The 27,795-nt window shown below is 48.5% G+C and overlaps 1 protein-coding gene across 1 annotated transcript in view; it reads right to left on the bottom strand.

Annotated features, from left to right (window-relative positions):
- Positions 1-27,225, bottom strand: part of LOC144144241 (extracellular matrix organizing protein FRAS1-like) — a 101,899-nt gene extending 74,674 nt beyond the window's left edge. Inside the window, exons 1-6 of the mRNA XM_077675612.1 lie at positions 27,176-27,225; positions 26,189-26,282; positions 10,170-10,360; positions 7,779-7,862; positions 6,786-6,965; positions 639-759 (exon numbers count right to left, since the gene is read on the bottom strand). Of these exons, the coding sequence (XP_077531738.1) occupies positions 639-759; positions 6,786-6,965; positions 7,779-7,862; positions 10,170-10,307 (523 nt within the window). The 5' untranslated portion in view covers positions 10,308-10,360; positions 26,189-26,282; positions 27,176-27,225. The remainder of the gene's footprint in view (positions 1-638; positions 760-6,785; positions 6,966-7,778; positions 7,863-10,169; positions 10,361-26,188; positions 26,283-27,175) is intronic.
- Between the last annotated feature and the right edge of the window lie 570 nt (positions 27,226-27,795).

Here is a 27,795-nt window from a genome sequence, read left to right as displayed (position 1 = left end):
AAAAAGGATGTGCCCTAAATTTAAACACAAATTTTAGCTCGTTCTGCAAGCTTAGAAGCTCTGCCTAATTTGCGTTTGCTTTTGCCGGCCTCCGCCAAACGCAGAGCAGGCTGGTATGACATCATAGGTTCTGTTGCGGGAAATGAACGAGTGGCTAGCATGGCCATTCCTTTTTTTTCCTAATGATATAGCTTATTTGAGCGAAGTTTACGTTAAAACTGCTGTCAGTATGATTTTAACGAGGCCATCTTTTGAATGAACCAAACTTGTGTTTTGTCTTCATGGCTCCTTTAACTTATTACCCCTAACCAAGAAGATCTCTTTCTGATATCTGTCTCCAAGCCATCTTGGTGCCGGAGCTTTCATTAAATTGGCTAGCCTTACATGCCTTGCCTCAAGCCCGCAATTTGGAATGGCGTTCAAACCCCAAAAAAAGTTTCAATGTTGAATTTAATTTGATTCGTGCACTTGGTGTGTACCGTGTTCGCCTACATGGCGTCCACAAGTGCAAATATATTCTTTTCGTATGCTTAAACTTCATGTTCCCGTGGGTTTTGTCGCCCTTAGCTGAAGCCCCGATGTGCAACGCTCCATGAGCAAATACAACGTTGAAAAATCTCCAAGCACACGCCGATCACCTTTGCCATAACTGATGGCCACGGGCTGGCTGTAGGTGCGTCGGTGACCGAAGTGTCGGTCCTTTTCCTCCACCACGCATCTAACAGAGGAACCATGGGCCAAGTACATGCTGTCCAGGACCTGCAAGAAAGCAGAGGTGCTCAGTATCTCAGGCTAGCCTGCGAGGTTTCCTTTCGCCTCTGTCACCGAATCTGCTTAAATTTAGTCCAGCCGAAGTGAGAGGCTTGTGCGTGTATTTATTATTTACAAGTTGAAAAGCAAAAACGCCCGTGTATTCGAGATTTCGGCGCACGTTAAAGATCCCCACGTGATCAAAATGAATCCGGAACCTTCCACTACGGCGCGCCTCATCGCCTGCGAAGCGTCGTCGCGTTAAACCCCACGATCAAATCTAATCATTATTTGCAAGTTTCGTGAACTTCTATGCATCGTAGGGGCTATAGCCAAGCCAGAAGCGCTTTTACTGTTGACACCAAATTTATTTGAAATCGCACGGCGGCGAACACGCCAGCGACCCAAGTCCCTGACTATAAGGCAGGTGTTTTGCCGCCCCCTTGGCAACGTTACGCGTCTGGGACCGCCTACATTGATTGTATCAGAGTTACTTGATACAGCAAAGAGCTCTGAGATTGTCTTGCATCAGCCTGCGCCCTCTGCTATCAGGAAGATGAGACCATACCTCGGCAAAGTTGGCGCGGCTCACTCAAACTCACTCACAATTTTTTTTTTCGAATCACCACTCACTCAAACTCAGACTCAATGCTGAGCAGGACACCTGCGCTCACTCAAGCTCAAACTCACATTGAGCGCGAAACTCAGAACTCACTCGGACTCAAAACTCAAAATGTACTCAGAACTCAAAATGTAATCAAAACTCAAAATGTACTCAAACTCAAAATGTACTCAAACTCAATATGGACTCAAAACTCAAAATGTACTCAAACTCAAAATGTACTCAAACTCAATGTGGACTCAAAACTCAAAATGTACTCAAACTCAAAGTGTACTCAAACTCAAAGTGCACTCAAACTCAAAATGGACTCAAACTCAAAATGGACTCAAAACTCAAAATGGACTCAGAACTCAAAATGTACTCAAACTCAAAGTGAACTCAAAACTCAAAATGTACTCAAAACTCAAAATGTACTCAAACTCAAAATGTACTCAAAACTCAAAATGTACTCAAAACTCAAAATGTACTCAAACTCAAAATGGACTCAAAACTCAAAATGTACTCAAAACTCAAAATGAACTCAGAACTCAAAATGGGCTGAGAACTCAAAATGACTTCAGAACTCAAATGGCCTCACAGAGATTGAGACAGTGAGAGAATGAGAGTGAGAGTGTGGGAGTGAGAGTGTGAGAGTGAGAGTGATTGTGAGAGTGTGAGAGTGAGAGTGAGAGTGTGAGTGAGAGTTAGAGTGAGTGAGAGTGAGAGTGTGAGTTGAGTGAGAGTGAGAGTGAGAGTGTGAGTGTGAGTGAGAGTGAGATAGAGAGAGTGTGAGAGTGAGTGTGAGTGAGAGAGTGAGAGTGTGAGTTGAGTGTGAGTGTGAGTGAGAGTGTGAGTGAGAGTGTGAGTGAGTGAGAGTGAGATTGTGAGTTGAGTGAGAGTGAGAGTGTGAGTGAGAGTGAGAGAGTGAGAGTGTGAGTGAGAGTGTGAGTTGAGTGTGAGTGAGAGTGTGAGTGAGTGAGAGTGAGAGTGTGAGTGTGTGTGAGAGTGAGAGCGAGAGAGTGAGAGTGAGAGTATGAGTTGAGTGTGAGTGTGAGTGAGAGAGTGAGAGTGTGAGTTGAGTGTGAGTGAGAGTGAGAGTGAGAGTGTGAGTGAGTGAGAGTGAAAGTGTGAGTTGAGTGAGAGAAAGAGTGAGAGTGTGAGTGAGAGTGAGAGTGAGAGTGTGAGTTGAGTGTGAGTGTGAGTGGCGTGAGAGTGAGTGTGTGAGAGTGTGAGTGTGAGTGAGAGTGTGAGTGAGAATATGAGTGTGCCTGTGAGTGAGAGTGAGAATGTGAGTGTGAGTGAGAGTAAGAGTAAGAGTGAGAGTGGGAGTGTAAGTGTGAGAGTGAGAGCGTGAGTGAGAGTGAGAGTGAGTGAGAGTGAGAGAGTGAGAGTGTGAGTGAGAGTGTGAGTGAGAGTGTGAGTGAAAGTGAAAGTGAGAGTGAGAGTGAGAGTGTGAGTGAGAGTGAGAGTGAGAGTGTGAGTGGGAGTGAGAGTGAGAGTGAGAGTGTGAGTGGGAGTGGGAGTGAGAGTGAGAGTGTGAGGGAAAGTGAAAGTGTGAGTGTGAGTGTGAGTGAGAGTGAGAGTGTGAGTGAGTGAGTGAGCGTGGGAGTGAGTGAGTGAGCGTGGGAGTGTGAGTGTGTACCTTTTGCTATATCCTCATAATTATAACCCGAAAGCATTTTTATATTTGTCCCACGTGATCCGCCTTGACGAGACCTTTAATTTGATACCCCACACACCCTAGCAGGGTCATATGGAATTCATACCAGTCAAAATAACCATGACTCTCATGACTGTAACCAGGACGCATTATTTAGGTGTCCGACGTGATTCCCTTAACTGGAACCTTCAATTTGACGCCCCACATGCTTCAGAGGCCTCACCTTGAATTTAACCCAACCTATGACTCATAATGACTATCTTATGATTCGAACTACGAAGCCTTTTTTTATTTGTACTACGTGATTCCCCTCGTCAAGACTGTAAATTTGATACCCTACACGCCCTAGCGGGGTCACTTCGAATTTTACCCCAATATAAGACTCGCCATGACAATCTAATGGTTATAACCAGGAAGCATTTTTGTATTTCTCCCACGTGATTCCGCTCATCAAGACTATTAATTTGATACCCATTACATCCTAGCGGAATCAATTTTAAATTAAATCAATCAATGACGCACCATGGCTATCTCATGATACAGCCCTACCACATTTTTGTCCCACGTGATTTCCCTTATCGGAACCTTTAATTTGATGCCCCGGACACCCAGTGGCATCATTGCGAATTTTAACCTAACTTATGACCCATTTTGACTATGTCATGATAATAATCAGGAAGCACGTGATTACCCTTATCGAGACCTTTAATTTGATACGCCACACGCCCTAGCGTCATGAACTTGAATTTTAACCGAATCTATGACTTACCATGACTACGTCATGATATATCCATAACTCATTTTCGTCCCGAATGATTCCCCACATCGAGACCTTGAATTTGATTCCCCACATGCTCTCGCAGCGTCATTTTGAATTTTAACCCAATCTGACTCATTATGACTGCCTGATGACTACAATCAGGAAGCATTTTTTTATTTACCCCGCTTGATTCCGTTAATCCGGACCTTTCATTTGATACCTTACACGCCTTATACTCATCAGTTTCACTTTTCACCCAATCTAATGTGGTCATTATTCTGTCTTAAGGGGCGCTGCCCAGTCAATTCAGCTAATTCATTTGAAACAGCAGAAAGGACAGCCCCCGCCCCCATTTCCCCCCGGCTCTCACCTCTTCCTTTGTGACCCCTAGTGTATCAAGCCGTTAACAGTAGCAGGCGAACAACCAGCATGCCAGCGCCGCCATGTGCTTTCCCACCACCCTTTCCCACGCTCTCAGTGGATCCGTCAGGAGGAAAAGTTAAAACAACCCTTTTTTATGACCTCACCAGTCAATTATCACTCACGCGCCCAGCCGCGAAAATTAGGTATACAGCAAGTGCTTATGGCCATGAAAATTCAACAAGAACCTAAAAAAAATCAGACACCCCCTCCCTCCCAACCGATCATGCAGATCGCGATTGGTGCCGTACCCGCAGGTAACCTGAATTCCGAGCCCACAGTGACGCATGAAACTTAACAGCCAACCATAGCTGCCTGCTAGGCTACTCATATGTACTCAAACTCAAAATGGACTCAAAACTCCTATGTACTCAGAACTCAAAATGCACTCAAAACTCAATATGTAATCAAACTCAAAATGTACTCAAACTCAAAATGTACTCAGAACTCAAAATGAACTCAAACTCAAAATGTACTCAGAACTCAAAATGGACTCAAACTCAAAATGGACTCAAACTCAAAATGAACTCAGAACTCAAAATGGACTCAAACTCAAATTGTACTCAGAACTCAAAATGGACTCAAACTCAAAATGGACTCAAACTCAAAATGTACTCAGAACTCAAAATGGACTCAAACTCAAAGTGTACTCAGAACTCAAAATGGACTCAAACTCAAAATGCACTCAGAACTCAAAATCGACTCAAACTCAAAATGTACTCAGAACTCAAAATGGACTCAAACTAAAAATGTACTCAGAACTCAAAATGGACTCAAACTCAAAATGTACTCAGAACTCAAAATGGACTCAGAACTCACTAGGTCTCAGGCGTACTCAAACTCAATCGGACTCAAACTCAGTCGGGATCACTCGGCTCAAACTCACTCAAGCTCAAACTCACCATGCCACACTAGCCTCGCGCTCACTCAAGCTCAAACTCACGCGTGAGTTTGAGTCCAAATGAGTCTGAGTGAGTGGACTCATGAGTTGCTCCAGTGTATCATCTCTCTTATTGCAGAGGGCGCGCTCTGTCCGAAGATCGCGTCGTATCTGTGTGTTGAACCACCGTGACGCTGCCGCCTTCCTCATTTTCAAAGCAGCTAGCAGCTTATTAGGCTGTCGAGTGTACCATATGCAAATTCATTGAAGCGCAAGTAGCATGTTCACAACCATTTGTAAAAGACGGGACATGAAGCCTTTCTAGCGCGCCTACGCCTAAATTTCTTGTACTTATGGTACAAACGCAAAAGCAAGAAAGTTTGTCGAGTCGATAAATACGCACACCGCATTCGAAATTGAAACAGTAAGCGACAGTAATTTGTGAAACTGTGTTTTGCTTTTTTATGTGATAATGCATACTATTGAAACAAAACTAGACAATAAATGTCGGCTCTTTAGATGCATGACAGAATCCGGAAATCTTGAGATATGCTTGTCAGGTAAGGAGCTGATTATTATCGCGTTTGCACCTGGGCTATAGTGAGGGCTGTTTAAAGAAATAGGACCTGGTTATTAGGTGGATAATTAATCATGAGAATCTCCACACTCTGCGTTGCACTGTTGCAGCATTCCTGGGACAATCATTAGCCCAGATTATTTTGCTCCGGCGCGGCGCATCTCCTTCTCCGTATGACAGTAACAGCAAGATTTCTCATGGGCTCACCATTACCCAAAGTTAGCGGACCATACCTAAGGGGAGGGGGGGGGGATATTCTTAAAGCATCAAGTCCTCTGAAGAGCTACATTTTTAGGTGACAATAACTCCCTTAGCGGTGACCTTAAATTTAGGCCCACACGTCTCACAGGGGAATTGTCGTATAGAGCGTAACATTCAGAGTTGAATCGCCTTTGTCGCGCTTTCTTTGCAGACGACCGGGCGTAGTTTATTGGACCTCTGCGGTTTAAATCAGCCTATAACGCAATTGCACGTTTTGTGTTTTGTTCTGTTTTAGCACTCGTGACAGCGCGAGGAAGCATATCATTTATTTGTCTCTTGTTTTTGTTCTGCTCTTATCTCGCCTCTCTTCGATGCCATTTTTAATCAGGTTTTTAATTCATTTTTAAACCAATCCGCCATAGTTTTTAATCAGAAGAACGCTTTATTTTCCTTTGCGTACTAATGTTTCACCTTACATCTGCCCAAGGGTACGCTAAGCAATGATGCATGCATTAACGGTGTTCCACTGGTACTGGAAAACTGCTGCCTGCACATACTTCGTCTTCAGGTTCGTGATTATGGAAGGCACATAAATACGCCAGTGGTTTTTCAGAACACCAGAACACGCGATTGCAAATTTGGTCAACCTCCCCAAAAACGGCTCCCTAGCCCAGGAATGCTTTTCGGCTGCCAGTAAATTTATGTGCCCTGTGATTGCCTCCTGCGTTATGCGCCATTGTGATGAACACCTTATGAAGACGGTATACGTGAAAGCACCAAAATTTTACAGAATAAATACAGCTACCCTGTGCATGTTTCATTCTTAATGTCATGGGTTGCTCGCAGTCTCAACATGGTCGCCACAATTTTCATCACTGAGGTGCGGGCACATAGGCAGCCAGCCACCAACAACGAGGAATGCTGCCACGGGCTCACTCGTTGTCGCACGGAGGCGAACGGTGTCTCCCTGACGATGGGTTGGAAGCTGAGCGAACCGTCGTGGCCAGTGACCGCAACTTCCCACGAGTAGAGCAGGCTGTCCGTGAACCAGCTTCTCGTCAATCTCTTGCAGCTGGCGCCCGAGTCCTCGAAGCCCGGGTGGTGCGAATCACATAGCTGCGTGCGAGAGGGGCGGTCTGGCATAAACAAAGGGGGAATAAGCGCGGAACTTGATTCTCCAGCTACTGGCGTGCAAACGCCTCATGAAAATGAAAGAAATTACACTTTACGCCTTTCCTATGATCTCCACTGGGATCTGCTACCCATCAACGCCCCCGAATGACACTACGACGGAGATGAAAGAAATACAGGCGTGGCCACAAGCACACGCGTTCGCCAGCCGTACCCGAAACTGACGCCATCCCCCCTAAGCGCCTCTCCCATCGGAACTGGTGCCGGCGCCAACACTGTCATGTAACCACGAAAAGAGGACAAAATTTACCCTACTCGCAGAAACCTATGAAAGGCCTACGATATGAACAGAACGAACCAGAAAATAGCGCCTAGTTTAAACGAACGTCATTCTACCAGTTTAGGAGAAAATTTCAGGTGGACGTCAAATTCTCCCTCGCAGAATTTGCATGAATTTGCGAACTACTTCTCGAATTTCCCGTGGTCCGGTCACCACGATGGGTGGTGCAACGCAGTTAAGCCCGGGCGCCGTCACGACCCTCATACACTTGGAAACACTGCAAAACTGTCGCATTCTCGCACAAACTAAGCAACACCCGCATGCTCTTACGTCCAACTCCCACAAGTGTGGTTGTCCTTCTTTTTCCTGCAGCTGCAAGAAATGCGTGAGCTCATTTGCGCCTCACATGCAGTTTTCTTCCTGTTTTTGAAAAGCATGCGCAGATCATGGGTCACACGCAGATCATAAATAAATAAATAAATAAAGGGGGCAAAGTAGCGCAAGTGAGCGCGGGTTACCGGGACGCACACGACGGGGTATCCTGCTGGCACTGGCGCCCCCGCGTGGCCCCGGACGTCGTCGAAGTGCAGCAGGGACACCACCTGCGAGGTTTAGAAAGTGAAAACACAAACCGCGTGTCTCCCGTCCAATTGGGTTGAGTCGCGAGCTACTTCTTGCTCATGCATGGTGGCTGAAGCGGTAAAACATCGAAAACGTGAGGTACCGAATAATTAGGGAGCGGTGCATTGTTATTCAATTTGCACGCACCAGTTTTGAGCCACACTATTTAGGCAGTCAAGCAAAAAGGCAACCCTTAGGCACAAGCAATGTGTGCTTGAAGACGTGGATGAATGCGAGAGCATTTGACCTGCACTAAATGCCCTCGAATGAGGGTATTCCATAGGGGCGGGGGGGGGGGGGGGCGCTTCGAAAAACAACCAGAATACATGTACATTCAGGTGCAGCATGCATAAATGAGAAAGATAAAGAGATCAACAACAACCAAAAGTTTTTTTTTTTTTTGCGTGTGCGTTAGCACGCAACAAAGCAACGCAATTCATGTGAAAGTGAAAGAACAAAAAAAGTGATCAAAAATAAAATAACAACGTATATAAAAACGTGAAGAGCAAGCAACAACGTACAAATCATCAAAAGTATTAAAAATACATAGCGGACAAAGAAAAGACAACACTTTTATCAGCACGTCACTGTAGTGCAAATTAATTCCTTGAACTTGGCTACATCAGTTTTATGGCTATGTGTGAGGGTAAATCGTTCCAATCAATGATACTGCGTAGTATGAAAGATTGTGCATACGTGGATGACCGACACAAAATGTGTTTCACTTTGTTAGGGTGATCGCGACGAGGAAAGATTAGCGGATGGGGCTGAAAAAAATCACCACGAAGTGCGCAGTGGTGGAAAATTTTATGAAATAGTGAAAAGCGTGCGTGTTTGCGACGAAGGCTCAAGGATTGCAAATCGGCTCGTTTCTTCAATGTTGTAACGCTGGTGAATGTAGAATTATCTGAAAAAATAAAACGGGCAGCACGGTTCTGCAGGGCTTCCAAATTAGTAGCTAAGTATGCCTGATGGGGATCCCTAGAGCCTAGTGGCTCTAGGGATCCCCACTAGCCGCGCCGCGTATTCAATTTTCGGGCGAATGATTGTGATGTATGCCTGCTTTCGTACGTACTCACCATTTCTTCCGTGCTGACCATTTCTTGCGCTATTTGAATACGGGTTGTTTGACATGGGAATTCCGAACATGAGAATAGGAAACACAAATTCGGTACCCTGATTGGTGTTTCTGGCGTAGTTAACGGCCTGTAAAGGTTTGTACATCTTTAGTGGCCTCGACAAATGTGATCACTTGAAAAATGGCTCGAAGTCACCTGGACATTATACATGCACTTAGCCGAGGGATAGGGTAACGGTCGCCGGCAGAAATTAACGGTGAGGGAGGTCATGGCAACGAGGCATACCACAACCTTCCTATAGATTCAATCCTGGGAGCAGCCGCCGCGGTGGCTCAGTGGCTAAGGCGTTGTGCTGCTGAGCACGAGGTCGCGGGTTCGATTCACGGCCGCTGCGGCCGCTTTTCTGATGGAGGCGAAAAGCAAAAACGTCCGTGTGTGCGAAATTTCGGCGCACGTTAAAGATCCCCACGCGATCAAAATTAGGCCGGAGCCCTCCACTACGGCGCGCCTCATTGCCTGCGTTGCGTCGGGGCGTTATACCCTACAATCAATCAATCAATCATTCCTGGTTGCAGACTTAAACTATATGATAAAGATATCAGACCACAGATCTACATGGGATGGGGTGAACTTTGAGGCCCTGCCACGTAATGAAAAGCATCTGTATACTTCTGCGACTAGATGAAAAAACTGTAAAACAAGTACATATGTAAGGCTGGTGCCATCAATGGGGCAGAAAAGTCATGTCTCGTGAAAGTCGTCGCGTGAAAACCTGCATAAGTCCAGACAAGCACGGAAGGACTATGACTGCCGCACGGGGCAGAACGCGAGCACCACGGATTAAAGGGGGAAAAAACTAGCGGCAAGCATTAGAGCGAAAATTAACAAAACGAAGTGGGTGTTAGCAGGGCATGTGGTGGAGAGAACAGGTAGGTTACACGTGTAACGGGGTGGACGGCGGAAATGGGCAGAAGGACGCTGAAGTGGATAGTGAGATAAGATCTGGTAGCAACGAATTAGGCTGGCACGGGGCATGTAAGTCTCGTGAACCTCGGTGTGAACAACCAACGTATGACGAGGGCCAATATTGTTTTATCTTTAGGAACACAGGCGAGAGCATCGCTTCGGACTATTCGAAATGCGACAAGCAAAACAAATCGGAGGTATTCCTAAGATGCCCCCAGAACAGCATTACTAAACTAAACTCACAACTGGTGAGGTGAGCGAAGAGGCCGCCGAATTGGTTGCGGCCTCTGCTGCGGCAAAACCGACTGCCTTCCTGTGGCCTGTCGATTTCGTGGACGCTACAGGTACTGCAGTTCCTGGCTGAAACTGGGCGCCGTCCATGTCTTCCACCAATGTGGCTACTGCTGGCGCCTTCCAACTTGGGGCAGCGAGATCTGTTAGTGAAAACAAAAGATCAATAAATGAGCGCAGCTTTCGGTTACTGTGTAAGATGGCTAAACTGTATTACGGCTGCGGATAGCATAGGTCGACGTATACATACTCGTGAGTACACTCGTTTGTTCTCAAAATCACGAGTGATCACGGTGACGAGTGAGTACAAATCCACACAAAAAAGTGAATACGATAACCAGTGAGTACAGATGAACGAGTCATGTACTCGCGTGCACAGTACTCGTGAGTACTGTGCTCACGAGCACGTGCTCGTGAGTATTTTGCTTACGAGTACGTGCTTGGGACTACTGTACTCACGAGTCACTCGTCAGTGAGCGAAGTGAATGAGAGATCTTAATCAGCCCGCAACATCCCATCTCCTATTGAAAATGCATTTATAGAATACGTCCTTTAATCTTATCAAAAAAGCGGTGTATGGTTTTGTGTAAAGAAAACTTCTCCACGGACTGAAACCCCGTCTATGCGCATGATGGCGCACTTTGTGGGCCTTATCGATGGCCTTGACAATTAGGCTGCTGCAGGTGAGATCTGGCGGGTTCGCCGATAATCCGGAGAAAGGTCGGGCAGCACCTGTTTCTCCGACATCATTTCCAACATCAAGAAAAACGCATTTCTTTTGCAACCGGGTAACCTTGAAAATTGCGGCAGTTATCAGCTACAGCAGGCATCCTTGCTGACAATCAGCTTGATATTAGTGGCACGTACACCACTTAAAACATCGTAATTGGTTTCCCGATATTTCCGTACAAAAGACATCTTGAACTGCGAGTAAAGTGGGGACGAGATGATGGTATTGTATACATGCTCTGTTTGGTGCAAAAACCATGCGCATTGCGACGCTACCGGCTGTTAGCTGTATGAGCTGCTAGCTGTAGTGCTGTAGCAACGCCATTTCTGTAGTGCTACATCAGCGTGTGTCTTGTCAGCATTGTTGTCAGTAGGAGTGCATTGTGCAGAGTTAATTATCGTTAGGGAAAATGCATACCTCGTTACACGGCTTCGCTTAAAAAAGCTGGCGCAAACCAATGAAAAAGTTGGCACGGGAGACTGCAGTTTTTTTGTTTTTTTTTTACACAGTGTTTCGGATCCAGTGCTGTTGGTGGAGCTGATAGCTGTGAAAACGGTCTTCTCGTGATTGTGGTAGTCCGAGCTCGTCACAGGTTGGATTATTAGATATTGCCGAGAACCATGCATTGGGTTTGTTTATTTGTGTTTTGCTTTTGCCGCCAGGCTGCGCTGGTCTGTGTTATCTGTGTTATCTGTGTGCCAAGGGAAGCTCGTGTTCCATTCTTTCTTTCTATGCCGCATGTTTTATCTCTTCTGATAGGGAGAGCATTCCGAACTAACGTGAACAGCCAAGAATAATCTTCTTTGTTCTGGATGGAAATCGACGGTTCGAGAAATACTGGCACCGAAAGATAAAAGCCTGCAGAGCAGACGCCGCGGTATTCGACCTCTCGACGCTCGACTACGCACGTCACTTTCTTGACTGCTGTTTCGCCGCCTGTGTATTCTTTGAGTTGTTAGGGGAGCGCAAGTTCGATCCAATAAACTTATTTTCTTTGAAGACAACTGCGCCGTCTTTGGCTTCGTGACAATATTCCCGCGAGAGCACAAGGACGCGGGTTCGATACCCGGCTGCGGCGGCCGCGGTTTGAGGCGAAAAGCAAAAACGCCCGTGTATTTAGATTTCGGCGCACGTTGAAGATCCCCGGGTTGTCAAAACTAATCCCGAACCCCCTACAACGGTGCGCATCATAACTTGTGCAGTTTCGGCCAGTTAAACCCCCAATCAATCAAATAAATATCCACGCGAACATCCACATGGGGAAAAAAACGTTGGAAGTTTGTTGTCAACTTTGTACACATGTCAACCGCGATGAATGTAAATAATTGCATAGCTATTAACCTTATGTTTTCAGGAATGCTGGCAGCGGTCGTGTCTCATTTTTTGGTTGTCCTTGTATCAATGAAATAATTCCACAGGCGTGTTTTTTCTCTTTACTCGAACATTTTGTGTATGCAACTTGGTGCAGCGTGCAGTTAAAAATTAGTGGCATGTAGATGTCGAATAAAATTGTCGTGGTGAAGTGAAATTCGTTCAGGTTTGAAATACACGTTCGCCTGCTCTTTATTTATATTTATATTTACTTCTAGTAGGCCCCAACGAAGTCCATTTGGGGCGTGTTTTTTTTTTTTTCTAAATGAGCCAGATCCAGAAACCGAAACTGACCCGGGTAAAACTGCAGTGACAAAAAAAAAAACCTCGGCAACATTCCCCTAAATAAGGGGTGCCAAGAAAATAGTTGAGATAAAGCGCTGAAAAACGTGCACGCAGGTCGTTCGCATCGAAAATGAGTCAGATCCTGCTGTTCCTTTTAAGCGGGGACATAGCAAATTGTTTATTAATAGAGCATGTTACGTTTACGACTCCATAAATGCCACCATTGTAAAAGTACATAACCAGACTCATCACACCGTGCCTAGTAATCCTGTAAGACCACCTACCTCCAACGAAAGGCCTCCTCCATCATAGCAGAAGGAATCGGCCAGAATGCTTACCCAAATTATCTGTACTATATTCAAACATAAGAAGTATCGTAAATAAGCGAGTTGCAGATAACTCCATTATTGATACATGCCAAGCTTTGTATGTTTTGTATGTTGCAGGCTACATGTTGCAAGCTAGATGTTTTGTATGTTGCAATTGTAGTTGTTTCGACCCGAGTAGTAACATTTTAGCCCACTGGCGTCCAGTCACCGAGTAAGCAAACTTGCCTGAAACTAGGCCGCTCGGACAAGGAAACCTGTTGTTGGTGCGACGAAGCTTGGCAGCTGGAGACCCCCCCCCCGCCGGCAGCCCCACCGGCTGCGAGACCGACAGAGGTTCGGAGCGCCAGGCAGCCTTCCACTAAGGCTGTCTGCCTCAATTAAGCTTGCCTTCCACAGCTAAGCCCTCCTACCCCTCGGCAGCCAACCGCGCACACGGCCGGTTGGCAGCCTCTACCAAAGTAAGATGAACGCACACACGTATACTGGGTGAGAAAGCACTATTTCTGACAGTACCGGGGGAATGCGGGAATCCGACGGCTTGACGTCAGGCCTGCCGTCACCGTTTGAGGTCTTGCGTAATCAAGGGGTACCCGCAGCTCGACGGAACTTAAAAAGAAATTACGCCCACCTCCCCTCGCGGGAACCCTGGTGTGATGCGACGCTGAGGGGGTTCAAGCGCAAGCGGAGAGCAACCGTCGACCGAAAGGCCGCCGGAGAGCGGCACACCGGTTATATTGTAGGTACTATATACACCATTTTCCATAAGCAGCCGGGAAAGGAGGAAAATACTCTCAAACCAGTTCTCTCGGCGGCCGACCAGCGTTGCCTGTGCGCGCTGGGCTGTTAACATCGCTCGGCGCGGTGTGCTCCGCTGCGTAGTTCAGGAGTATTTCGCACCGTGTGCTTAGTTTTTGCGGAACTTTCAACTGTTTTAGCCAATGCTGCGATGCCGTTCAAGGCGCAAACGTCGCTTTGTCAGCACTGCGCGGTGGTGGGCCATTGAACAACCAAAGAAAGCGAGAAACAGTGGCTGACAGCACGCATGTGCACGACACTGCCTGGAGAAAATGCAGTGCGGTTGCGGCGTGTTTTTGCTGCATCGCTTCCCAACGCAAACTGAGTTGAGATATCAGTGGATGCCGTTGATAAATCGCAACGACTTTGTACCAACGACTAACTCCAGGGTTTGTTGGGTGCAAGCTTGGACGGCAACCAGACGGAGCAAAATCCATTTATCACACGCAAAGATGCGTCAGAGAACGGAACCCACTGAAATGTCAGAAGCAACTTTATAAATACAGCAGTGATTGATTGGTTGATTGATTAATTGATTCATTATGGTGTTTAACGCCCCGATGCTTCATGGGTGATGAGGCGCGCCGTAGTGGAGGGGTGCGGGTTAATTTTGACCACCTGGGGATATTTCACGAGCGCCGATAGAATACAACATTACAATAACTTTTGGTTCCTTGTAGTCAATTTAAAATACCATATATTGTTTGGTCATTACATCCGATTGGCATTAAACAATCCCCTTTTCATCTAATCTAACCTTTAAAGTCACGGCGTTTTGTTTACTTATTTTCTATGAAAGTAAACACTATGAAAGGATAACTTTCTCCATCGCACACAGCTGGCCGATAGCTAGATAAGCAGGCAGCCCAATGTGGAAACGCAGCTCGAGATACGCGTGAACGCTGCGTTTGGAAAATAGCTCAACCTGTTCACAACGCGGTCAAAGGAAAAACTTCTAATCCGTTTGCGTTGTCACAGAATCTAAAGTATTAAAATTACAAAACAGTTACTGCTGGTCGCGTAAAGCGTTTGTGGTACAAGCAGCGGTTTCACAAAGGTGGGCTCCGAGCGACAGGCCACATGCGCTGCGTAGAGTTAGGTCAATCATGATCACAATCATGATCAACCAATATTTACTCGCCCGAACGTCGACCCTTCTGCTCAACCTTCGAATAGTAATTTGACTGGTTGTGCGGTCGTGTTATTTTTCCGCCCAGGTAATTTCTTTTCGTCAGTACCCGCCATACGTCTAGTTAAGAAAGATTATATTTTATTGCAATGTCAACAGCGTAGCAATCGCCTCGTCGAAAGTCCATCGCGAGCACGGATCACCGTGACCCACATATGCTGTGCGCGCTCCGCATTCGACGTCCGCGCTTCCGTAAACATAACTAATCGGTGAACATAACAAGCACAGTGGCATTGAAAACACATATTTACTCCCCGATATTGATTTCTATGTCAGTCGGTGCCATACCGGTACGTTTGCATCGCGGAACTGCGGAGCACCACCGGCACCACCACCACACTGCTAGCTGCTGCTCGCAACAGCCGGGGTCGGCATTTTCCGCTCTGGCAGCAAATTAGGACCTAAAATCCGTCAGCAGATGGTGAACACAAAACAGAACACACACACACACAAGCACTGCAACCGCTAACTTAACGCCAAACCACTACGGTTCACTCGGTAATGCACGGGTACCGAGTCGACGCACGGACAGAACGGAGCACTTAACAGCCCAGCGCGGAGGTTTCGGCGGTCGCTTCATAGACGGCACTAGCGTCCGGTCAGAAAAAGCAAATGGCGGCGCCCACCTCTAGCAAGGAAAATGGTGTATATGCGCAGCGCGCCCGAAGGAGAGGAAACCGCGGAGAGAGAGAGTACTGCACATGCGCAGCACCGCGCGCAGCGCCGCGCGCAGCGCCGCCCACCGGCGGAGTGAGAGCGCGCTGGGCCGCACACGCTCTCACCTGGGCACGCGCCGGCGCCAGTGCGTCTGCCGCGGCTATGACGCAACACAATCCAACACAATCCACTTTAATCCAATCCAATCCAAATCAAATCCAAGCCAAGCCAAGCCAAGCCAAGCCAAGCCAAGCCAATCGAATCCAATCGAATCCAATCCAATGCCCCTCGCGAGAGAGTGTTCGCTATCGGAGAGGAGATCGGGAGAGTGGCTGCGAACAACGGACGCACGCCGCGGACAACAACGGACGCACGCAGGAAGGACAGGGCCGCCGGCAAGAGATGCTCTGAGCGTCGCATCTAAAAAGTAAATTTGTATGCAGTCACGGCCGGTCTGGACGAGCTCTCGCGAGTGCGACCAGACTAGCAGTGACTGTAGCGACAGCGGGTAGCTCATCCACCGATGATTCCTTCTCCCCGGTCATCTCTTCGGAAGTAGACACAAGCGAAGGTAGCTCAGCGGATCAACGTAAGCAGCCCTCGTTGTCCAAGCCAGTGGACCAAACACACGTTCCAGTGGCCAAGGCCCGAGGCGCCCGCAACCGAGGACTCCGCGTTCCCTTCAACGAGGACGACGCCAAGCCCGCCCGTCGAGAAGCATTCATACCTTACCATCGTCATGCGATGGCGGCAGGTCTCCCGGCTGGCCTCGCACGACACCAGGACGACGCATCGCTGCCTGCCGAACCACCTGTCTTGGCCAAGCAAGCTCTCTCAACACAGTACAAGGACCCGCGCCTGATTAACCCGATTAGCCAGGTTGCGGAGCTTTCGTGTGGACAGAAAACGCGTACTTTCATCAACAACCGACCCGGATGACACGGCATACATAAGTAAGAAGCTGTGTCTGCCTATTTCTAACACCAGTCCAGACTTGTAATTGAAGTGGGAATCAATGGGTTTCGCGGTATTTATTAACATTCTTTTTCTACCAACATCCCTGCTATTCGTTCCCAAGGGCGATGATTCTCGCTGGCGAGCAGGGGAGCATAAATTGAATCTACAGGCTTCGCGCAATTTCATTGATGCTTCTTTCATTGCATCATTCCTTATTTTGTTTTTGTTGGCCCCGGCGGTTCCTTGTGGTTGTTCCTCCGTTCCGGGTTAGCGTGACATTGTTCCACGTTGCACGCGGCCCCTAGTTGCTCCGATTCGTGCTCGCGTGCCGCTCATGTCACGTGTCGTATGTTTTGTTTTATTTTGCGCCTCACGAGGTGCGTTCGCTTCGCCAAGCCCAAGGGGCTCGTGGCATGTTCGGCGTGTGAGTCAATCACTGAGCTCAGTGGAGAAAGAAAGGAGCATCAACGCTAAGTAGCGCCTTAAACTTTTATGCTAGTGCACTTTCTTTCCTTGAACGCCCAAGGCTTTCGAAACCAGGATAAGCAGAGGGAGGTTATGCACTTTGCACGAGCGCGAAACGTTGATGTTCCTTTCTTGCAGGAGTGCAATTTCCGCGCGCCTAGAGATGTTTCTACCTGCACGAAGAGAGAAGAAGAGCACGAGTAGCGTTCCTACGGAAACAACTTGAAAATAAAAAGATGTCATTGATACTGACGCTGCTTTCTACAACGGGAACAATGCCTCCCTCGTTATACTCGATCACGAAGGAGCCATCAAAGATTGCCTCACGCTAACACACAACACGGCCGACGAAGCCGAAACTGGTGCTCTCCTCCTGGCAATAAGGTATGGGCAGCACAAGAACGAAAGCTTCTAAATAGTCACAGATTCCAAAAAGGCTATGCAAAATGTCATAAATGGAAGAATTTACAAGCGCCTTAAAAAACTAGAGCCACAAACATCGAATCAGTTCCACCGCATTGTCTGGACTCCAGGACACGAGGAGCAGGGGGGAAACGAGAGGGCCGACCAGACTGCGCGAGATCTTACAAACCGCGCGGCTAACAGTCCTAGCTTTGTACAGCCCCTCCCAAGTGGCTTTGGCGAATGCCTCAGTGTCCAAAGAGGCGAACGAGCCCTTTTCCCCAACCTGGACAAGAACCTTTCTGGCGCGGAAGCTCAAACACTGAGGCAAATCCGACAAACACTCACCCTAACAAATCCCGGCTATCGAAAATGCTCCCTCAAACACACACAGACACATGCAATAAATGCGAAAACCCTTCCAACGTATTTCATGCAACATGGACCTGCCCCATCATCTGGCCTTCAGGAAACACCACCACAAACACGGTCGCTCTATGGGAGGCAGCTCTGGCCAGCTCCGACTTTGGGATTCAGAAGGACTTAAATCTTCGAGCCCGGAGAGGAGCAGAAGAGTCTGGGGCCCTGGAAGGAGGGCACCACCTCAAGGACAATCGTGTCACCTCCTTTTTTTTTTCCTAATAAACGTTTTCTCTCTCTCTCTCTCTCTCTCTCTCTCTCTCTCTCTCTCTCTCTCTCTCTCTCTCTCTCTCTCTCTCTCTCTCTCTCTCTCTCTCTCTCTCTCTCTCTCTCTCTCTCTATCTATCTCTCTCTCTCTCTCTCTCTTTCCCTGTTTAAAAAGCCCTTCTCTGTTGACGACTATTTACATTGTCGAAATCACCTGCCTCGGGAGTTGGCGTAATATTTTTGCGTGCCAGCTTGCGCCAAAAAGTGCATGTCACCTTTGGGTTTGACGGCCGAACGATCGTGGTCGATTTTTGCTTTTTTTTTTTTTTTTGCCGAGTACGTGCTGTAAGCGTGTACGCACCGGCACAGCGTCACCTTTCTACAAATGTCTTTGCATCGCTGGATGTGTGCTTACTCGACAGTTACCCCACCTTTTTAGCGGGTGATTTTAACTGCGTTTTAGACCCTGTTCGAGACCTTAGGGGGCCACCAAGAAGTACACCGAGTTTCAGTGGAGTAGGGAGCAAGATGAAAGCTTTGAGCAGTTGAAGCAGAAACTTGCGAGTGACCCGGTGCTGGCTCTTTGTGATCCGGATGCGGAGACGGAGCTGCACACGGATGCTAGTTCGAAAGGGCTGGCTGCGATGCTCTTTCAACGCAGGGAAGGTGGAAACAAGTGGCGTCTCGTGTATTGTGTGAGCAAAAAGACGACTGAACCAGAAAGCAAGTACCACTCATCTAAACTAGAACGGATGGCCATTGTGTGGGCGGTTGATCGGTTGCGTTTTCTCCTGCTAGGTCTACATTTTAGACTGCCAGGCTATAGTATACATGAACGCTCAACGCACGACGAAGCCACAAATAGCCCGCTGGTACGACATGATCCAGGAGTTCGACTTCTCTGTGAGACACCGATCTGGCACGCGCATGATTCACGTGGATTCACTGAGCCGCAGCCCAGTGGAGGAGCCGTCTGACAGGTTAGACAATATTGTGGAGGCTCGAATGGAAGTGTTGGTGGCGGGCACGATTGATGACCAGATGTTGACTGTTCAAAGAGGTGATAGGGAGCTTAGAGAGCTGATCGACATACTTGAGAGGCCCTGTGACAACCGTACTGCTGATGAGGCCGCGAAAACACGTGGTTACGCGCTGTGCAATTCGAAGCTCGTGAGAAAGGGTACTGATGAGGTCGCCGACAAAATTGTCGTACCCAAGTCTATAAGAAAGGCGATTATGGTCAGGTGCCATGACCTAAGATCACTTTTCCACAGACCGGACAGTCGCAAAAATCAAGGAGAAGTTTTGGTTTCCTAGAATGCGCCGGTATGTCAGGAGACATATTTCACAATGTTTCGAGTGCATTTACAACAAAGTGCCAGGGGCCAGGAAACCCGGGCTGCTCAACCCCATTCCGCCGGGTAACCGACCATTTGAAGTCTTGCACTTAGACCATTTGGGCCCCTTCGCGAGAAGCAAGAAAAAGAACCAATACCTGCTGGTTATTGTGGACAACCTCACCAAGTTTGTGAGACTTTTCGCCACCCGTGACACTTCTGTTAAGCCTGTTCTCCGAGCGTTGGAAGAGATGATTTGGGAAAGAGGTCTCCCGACAACAGTAATAACTGATCGGGGAAGCTGCTTCACGCCCAAGGTTTTCGAGGAGTTCTGCGCTCAAAGAACGATAAAGCACGTACTCAACTCAGCACGCCACCCGCAAGCAAATGGCCAAGTAGAACGAGTAAACCGCACAGTGATGCCGGTCATTGCGGCGCATATTGAAGACCCAGAACATCGTGACTGGAACGGGAGGCTGTGACAGATCGAGAGCTTCCTAAACAATGCCGTGAACAAGACGACAAACAGGACGCCGTTTGAGCTACGCCGCGGCTACACGTCCGATTTCTACGCTGCCGCTTTGCAGCAGTTGGTTGACCCGGTCGAGGAACGAAAAGACTCCAACGAGCTACGAGAAAAGGCCCGAGAACGCATCCTGAATGAGCAAGAGGAGAGTAAACACGCTTACGAGTGTCGCCATTTTCCGGCGAAACTGTACGAGGTTGGGGAGGTGGTCTTCATGAGACGGGGACCGGAACACGCCGGAGAACCCACCAAGACGCAAGCAAAATATCGTGGTCCACTCGTGGTGACTCAAGTTTTACCTGCCGATACATACCGTGTCGCTCAACTGGGAGAGCCGGGAAGAAGGCGATTTGCAACAACAGCACACGCGTCGCAGCTGAAGGGTTGGTCGTTAACAGACGAAACTTCCCACTTGGAAGACGACGAATTGTCATCAGAAGAAGGCAGCGCCTCTGAGGAAGACCAAGTTACCGTGCAGCTACCACGGCATTCAACCCGCAAGCGTACTGCACCCAGTTGAAAGTTGAATCGAGGAGAGTTCATCTGCACATTCTCGTATTTTCGCGCTAGTGAACGTGCAGTGAAATATTCATATATTCACTTAAGTTTGTAATAGTTTTTTTTGCCATTTTATTGTGTTTCGCGCCATTGTGCTTTTTGTGCGAGTGAGAAAATTGCCGTATTCGGTGTGTTTTGCTACTTCAGGGATTTTTTTTCGAGTATGAGGGCCGAAATTCAATGTCGCACTGGCCCTACGAATACTGTATGTTACCTGTATTTATCGTTAAACAGTGAGCGTTTGTGCTAAAGAAACGTTGTCTTGTATTACCTTGTACGCCCTTTTTCCTGTACATTTTTTGCATTTTCTTTGTTCGTATGCACGATGTAATCAAGTTTTGTGAAGCTTTTCATGTATCTATTGCTCGAAAATGACGGTCCTATTAACGAGGACGTTAATTCCTGTCAGGATGCCCGAATTTAGGCGAACGATTCATCCCCCTCCCATATCTTGCGTTTCCTTGTGTATTTTATTTTAGTGTCAGTGCTCTGTTTATATTTCGGACCTCTGTTTCCACTTTCGTCGAGCTGGCAAACGTGCTCCCACGGTCGTCTCGTTGCTCGCCGCCCCGTGTGCCGTGCCGTGTTTATGACCAACCGAGCGGCGCCAAGACATCCTACACCGGCAACTCAAGTGGTCTGGATCCGGGGCGCGAGACTGACTGTGCCCAGGCAGTCGAGCGTTTGAGCGTCAGCGAGTGCGCGTGTGTGGTGAGAGACCTGAGCGGATCGCGAGAAAGCGTATGTGAGCGAAAAGAACGGCGCCGCCTAGGCGCATTTGTCAGTTTTGTACAAACCCAAGACAATAATTAAACAGTTTGTTTTTGCCTTCTCCTATAAATCGTGCGGAAGCTGTTATTCGACCGTCCGTCTTCAAGCAAGATAACGACCTGAGCGAAATTTAATTCAAGAAAGTTAACAATCGTACCAAAACAACTCATATATATTCGTTTAATACTAGCGCTGCCCTTAGCATGGAGGAAGAAAAATGTTATGCGGGAGCATGACGTCAGGCCTGGGCCCAGCTTTGGCAAGCCAACCTCCTCTGATGCCGCTTTCTCCTCTCCTCGGGCTCTTCCCTCACAGTGCATCATGGAAGTTACACCACTTTCAGGCCCGCGGTAAATATGTCAGGAGGGAGCATGACGTCAGGCGGCACAGCTTTGGCAAGCCAACCTCCTCTGACGCCGCATTCTCCTCTCCTCGGGCTCCTCCCGCGCAATGCATTATGGAAGAAGCACCACTCTCAGGCCCGCGGTAGCATTTAGTGGCTCCGGCTGGCTGCCGGTGGAGGAGGAGGCGAGTGGCGTTGCCGAAGGCGCCGTACGCGATTTTTCGCCAGCATTGCGCTCCCACCCTCGTATCCCTCGTATCGTGGAAGTACTGTCGCTGTTCAAAGCGATACGATACGTAGATCCCATGCTCACGGAGCACCTTCACGAGCTGCGAGCCGAATTTGACGCTTACCGCTGGAACCACGACCGCCTTTGCTTGAACGCGCCGCTGTAAACATTCACAAGCACGGAGCGGCCTACGGGTGCGTGGTGTTTGCCAGGTGTGCTTTGACGATTGCGTTTCCAATTTTGCTAGGAGTTATCGCGCCACCTTTCCTTTACATCATAGAGCTGTAACGAGTGTCCCATCAGCTGAGAGGTTGTGCGAGAAGCTTTGGTTTCGCTCGCGTGCGCATTTGCATCGGTGCTCCGGCATGGTGGCACGTTTCACTTCTGACGTTGGATCGCTCGAACGCGCCGCCGTAAACATTCACAAGCATGTAGCGGCCTACAGCTGCGCGGTGTTTGCCAGGTGTGCTGTGACGTTTGCGTTTGGCATTCTGCTGAGTTATCGCGCGTAACGAGTGTCGTGTCGGCGGGGAGGTGGTGAGACTAGCTTTGGTTTCGCTCGCGCGCGCTTTTGCATACGTTCGCCTTTTCGGTGCTCCGGCGTGGTGGTAGGTTACTTCAGTGCACTGGAAAACAAAGGGTTCAGAACCCTTATATTGGGTGTGACCACCTCGCGTCGCAAGCAATACGCCGGCTGTTTGTCCGCTGAGGACCGCTCGATCGGTGCCGTATATGACCAAAAAAAAAAAAAAAAAACGAATGCTAGATTACGCCTGGGAGCTAGGGTTTGCTGAATGGTGGACTGACTGCGCCTTGGCAATAAATGGTTAAAGAAAGGGTTGAAATGGTTGATCTTATTTTCAACTTTGCCTGAGCGGCAAAGTTGAAAAGATCATCACTTCTGCACGCGGCGGCGGCACAAAACTCTCCGACTGCGGTGTGAACTTCGACGGGTCCGAAAGCTCAGTAAACAAAGATGTTTTCTGCCTCTCCCGTCCGACCACTTTGCCCGCGCGATCAGGCCGCTGCGCGTTTCGGGTTGCAGGCAGAGCTGCGCGCAACGACTCGTCGCCGAAACTCGAATACGCGGACGGCCCGGCAGCCCAGAGCGCAGGGAGTGTGCACAACGGCGGAAAAGCCAAGCGCCCTTCGCCTTTCCCACTCGCACTCCTCCTTTTCTCTCTTTCGCGTCTGAGCGTCCGGGCAATTTATTTCACGCGGCCCGGCAACCAAACGGATAGACGCACGCACGTAGCGTCGGCGAAGGGCCACATGAGGCGCAAAGAACTACCGCTTGCCTGTCACGTGAATAGAACACCTCCCATCAGTCTTTCCTTTTTATTTTTTATGACTAGGCTTCACGGTTGTCACGTGACGCTCCCTCCTAAGGTTTCACCTGACGTTCAGGAACGGTGGACGAGCCCTACTGCGCATGCGCCAACTAGACATCAAAAAACAAAGAAAGCGACTTTTTTTTTTTTTGCCGGATGTGACGTCATGGCTTAAAAAAAATGGCAGCTGTTTTACGGTTACCGCCGTTACCGCGCTGCGATCTTCTCCATGCCCGCGGTAGCATTTAGTGGCTTCGGCTCTGCTGCTGGTGGAGGTGGAGTCGAGCGCCGTCGCCCAAGGCGCCGTACAAGATTTCTCGCCAGCATTGCGCCCCAAGCCTCGTATCGTGGAAGTATACTGCTGCTGTCGCTGTTCAAAGCAAGGCGAGACTTCGATCTCATTCTCAGGAAGCACCCTCACGAGGTGCAAGCCGAATTTGACTTCTGACGCTAGATCGCTCGAACGTGCGGCCGTAAGCATTCACAAGCACGGAGCGGCCTACGGCTGCGCGGTGTTTGCCTGATTTGCTGTCACAATTGCGTTTGGCATTATGCTGCGAGTTATCGCGCTGAGAGGTGGTGCGAAAAGCTTTGGTTTCGCTCGCGCGCGCATTTGCATACGTTCGCCTTTTCAGTGCTCCGGCATGGTGGCACATTTTTGTCTCCTTCAGTGCATTGGAAAATAAGAGGTGCAGAACCCCTGATGTTGGGGGTGGGCGCGGGAAGAACGGATCATTTTTTGTCTCACGTCGCAAGCAGTGCGCGGGCTGTTTGTCCGAGACCTGCTCAATCGGTGCGATACGTATATGGAAAAAAAAAAAGAAAAAAAAACGAATGCTAGATTACGCCTGGGAGGGACCATGGTGAGTTGTGGACTGACTGCGCCTTGGCAATAAAAGGTTGATTTCCTAGAATGGGGCCTGAGCGGCAAAGTTGAAAAGGGCACCTCCACTTTTGTCCGGCGGCGGCACATAACCCTTCGACTGCGGCGTGAACTTCCACGAATCCGAAAGCTCAATAAATAAAGATGTTTTCTGCCTCTCTGGTCCGACCACTTTGCCCGCACGATCAGCCCGCTACGCGTTTTGGGTTGCAGGCAGCGCTGCGCGCAACGACTCGTCGCCGAAACCCGAGTACCCGGACGGCCCGGCAACCGAACGGACAGACGCACGCACACAGGGCGGAAGGGGCCACATGAGGCGCAAATACCGCTTGCCTGTCACGCGACGGTGTAGCTCCCATAAGTTTTTTTATTATTATTATTTTATGACTAGGCTTCACGATTGTCACGTGACGCTCCCTCCGAAACTTTTCTTTCCTCCATGGCTCTTAGGGCAGGCACAAAGCACTTTTTTTTCTGTTACAGGTGATAGCTGTCCTAAGCAATATTCCCCTCTCTGATTTTCGTCCACCAGCATACTAATCGGCAGCCTCAAAGTTAACTCCCTCCGTGCTACATTTTAAATCCGAGGACTTCTGGAATCCGAATATTTCCCTCATGTAGATTTGGGTGGACACACTCACATTCCAACACTATGGGCCACATAGTTTCTGCTTCTTTTCCGCAGACCACGCATACTGTATATACTTCCACACAAAGCTCCTAGTTTACAAGCAACCTGCTCTAGCTTCAAAAAGCAAAGCACTTCCCTTGGAATTGTCGTAGAAACTTTCCTTTATGATGTCCAATTTCTCTGCCCTGTACATCTCTAACGACGTTTTAGCTTCCTTTTTTCATTTATTTGTTTCTATACGCCTTGCTTCTTTTTTGCTTACATTGCCTGCCTTTGATTCTCCACTGTTCTTTCCTTATTCTATCGTTAGCCTTCTAGTCTTCCTTAGCCACTGCGTGCCCACGCTTTTCATGTGTCCACGCTTTTACCGAGTCCACATTTTTTTCCACAAGCAGCCATAAAACACACAATATGCGTCAACATTCGTGATCCTTTCCTGTTTCTTTTTAACGAGCAAAATCCGTAGGCCAGCAGTCAAGCAGTTAATGGCAGCCGCGGTGAAGCCTTGCGCGTTCACCACCCACCAAACATACCCGTGTAGACCACAGTCTTACAATGCACGCCTCAACTGAGAAAGGAGGAATGGAGGACTCGCGGAAGACCACGAGTGACGTCATATCTCCGATCCCTTACGCCCAATGGTCAGTCAAGCAACATGTCAACCCATCACACCATATACCCGAGTAAACTTTAATTGGTGCGTTGGTTTGGTCAACTGCCGAGGGCGGTGTGTTTGATAAGTATAGGTTCTATTCATTGGCGAGGCACGCATGCAGGCAACTATATGAGTGCGCCGTCACTGGTTGCGTGGAGCTCCGCGGGATGGCGGTACTTGTCCGTGCTAAGCAGATGATTTCTGTTGGACGTTCCAAACTCTACCCCAACGGACGCAAAGGAATGCCTCGACTCCAATGAGAGTGCGATTAATAACATCTCTGTTGACAACACCGTTGAGAATCGGGTTGAAACGGAGCAGACAACGCCCGTCGGTGTTTTTTTTTTTTTTTTTTTTTTTTTGTTGTTGTTCTGCGGCGTGCGGACGCACCGGCACAAGCCGCGCCATATCTGTGGCGCTTCGGCCATGTCCGTGGCCGTTTCCAGTGTTGCCAAGCGAAGAAATTGAGCTAAATTTTTCCATGAATACCATATATACGGAACGCCTCTAACGCATTCCGGTGTAAACAGGGTAGATTTGGACCGAAGCGGACGGCGGGGTATTCGTGATTTGGAGCCCCGCGTCTCCGAAGTGTCTCAGGCCAAAGGGTCTCAGTAGCCGGAACCCTTCACGTGGCCAACTCACACCACGCATTTCGCCACGCATCACGCCAGCAGTGCATCAAGCATTTTTGAATCCCACCGCAATCACTTGTACCACGTATGTGCATCACCACCGCGTTCATGCGTCAATGGCACAAAGCAAGCTACTATTTGAAAGCTTTTTCGTGCATTTCCAGTGGCTTTAATTGCTGCAAAGTGCATGCGTGCGTGCGTGCAAGACCATCCTTAGAACATCACGCCAATAATTCCTTCCTGCCAGCACTGACGTACTACTCACCACCAATTGCTTCCGGCGTTTCTGCGTCTATAAAGTTATCCAGTGGCGATCTTTCGGGCAGCGTTGCTTGTTGTTCTGTTGAATCTGGCGTCACCTATAAATACACAGTGCCGTCAGATCGAACACAAACTTGCTCATACGAGGATGGTACAAAACAATTACCTTTGAAGGACTAATCACTAAGAACCTATAAAATATGCTCGGCATGAATTAGGCACTTCTTATTGACTGCTTCCAGCGTTCTTAGTCTCCTGTATTTTAAATTAATGATGCAAGAACCGCACACCTAAGAGGATCAGTGGGCCGGCTTCACCACATTGCGCCTGCCTGATTTTTATAGTCATTGAGAAAGCAGAACAGTGTACCGGTCGATTTCACCCGCAAAATATTGTTTTCTTACATCTTGCAATGTGTAAATGACGTTTCTCATTGCCGAGTGCCAAAACGCAGTTCGGAATACGGCGTCAAATCCTTGTGGTGTATTGGGGCAAAGCAGACCCGCGTGATCGTCTTAGCGCAGTTATCCGAGAAAGAATGACGAGAAAATAGCTTCTTTGCGCAAACTTGAAGGAAAGAATCCGTATTTTAGGGGCCTCAAAACGTGTCAGTTATGCAGCTACATCAAGGAACATGCCTTGATGCTAACCCGCTCATGCCCTATGAGCGTAAAAATAAAAAAAAGAACGACCAGGAACAAAGTTGTGAATAAGCGTCACAAACACGGGAAAGCTTTTTTCGGGAGTTCGCAGATGAAATATTTATAAGGCACTGAATTTGGCGCCCGAAAAACATACGTCGTATCTAAGCTTGCACGTTGAAATAACAGTGTTTCCGTCCGTACCACCATCGCGCATAATTTTTAGGCGCTCATGCATGAATCATGAAGCCACGTAGGGCTGCCTATTCGAGCGGATGGCGCACCAAAACTGTGCCTCTTTTGAGGCTGATCTATGAGGATGACGCACGGGTCCCTTCAGGTTTACGTACCGTGGAATTTGATGCGGTCGCTGTATCACTCGGCGAACTGTTGCCTGAAAAGTTGGAAAGAAGAGGACGCCTCCGTGAAACACGTTACGAAGTGGCAAAAAAAACAAAAAAAAACAGAGCAGTGTTTCTTGACTAGCCAATCTAGACTTCGTAATCCCGTAGGATTACGAAGTCTAGCTTGGCCTAGACGTGAACAGGAATGCAGTGAGGGATAGTTAAATGACCTTGCCTCAAAGAGTTATTCGTTGCAGAGCTGTTTAGGCCGAGCGTTGTCCGTCCGTCACACCAAAAAACCTCGAAGCCTCACGAAAACAATGTGGTTAGGAAGATTCCGGGGAATCGAACCCGGGACCTTTACGCCGTGAACCTAAACGCTGGGCCACCCCAAAGTCCCAATGGGGAACGGGGTTAGCAGTGGCAGGGAGCAATGGCACGTGCAGCCAATTGGAAAGAACAAGAAAGCGCTTCCCGTAGTCGGAATCGAACCTGAGTCCCTCTCGTTATGAAACCGGCGTCTATCCGGCCCGCGGTTGGCTTTGGACTTGGCCGCGGGTTCTAGCGCGTGCTAACGCGGTGTGCACTTTTGGAGAGATGTGAAAGCCCGCGGACGACACGATCCG

The sequence above is a fragment of the Haemaphysalis longicornis genome, unplaced genomic scaffold (genome assembly GCF_048455015.1).
Source record: "Haemaphysalis longicornis isolate Haplotype H1 unplaced genomic scaffold, Haemaphysalis longicornis Haplotype H1 scaffold_1, whole genome shotgun sequence".
NCBI classification, from domain to species: domain Eukaryota; kingdom Metazoa; phylum Arthropoda; class Arachnida; order Ixodida; family Ixodidae; genus Haemaphysalis; species Haemaphysalis longicornis.
Note: the sequence above shows the minus strand (reverse complement) of the source record. Positions and strands in the feature narration are given on the sequence as shown.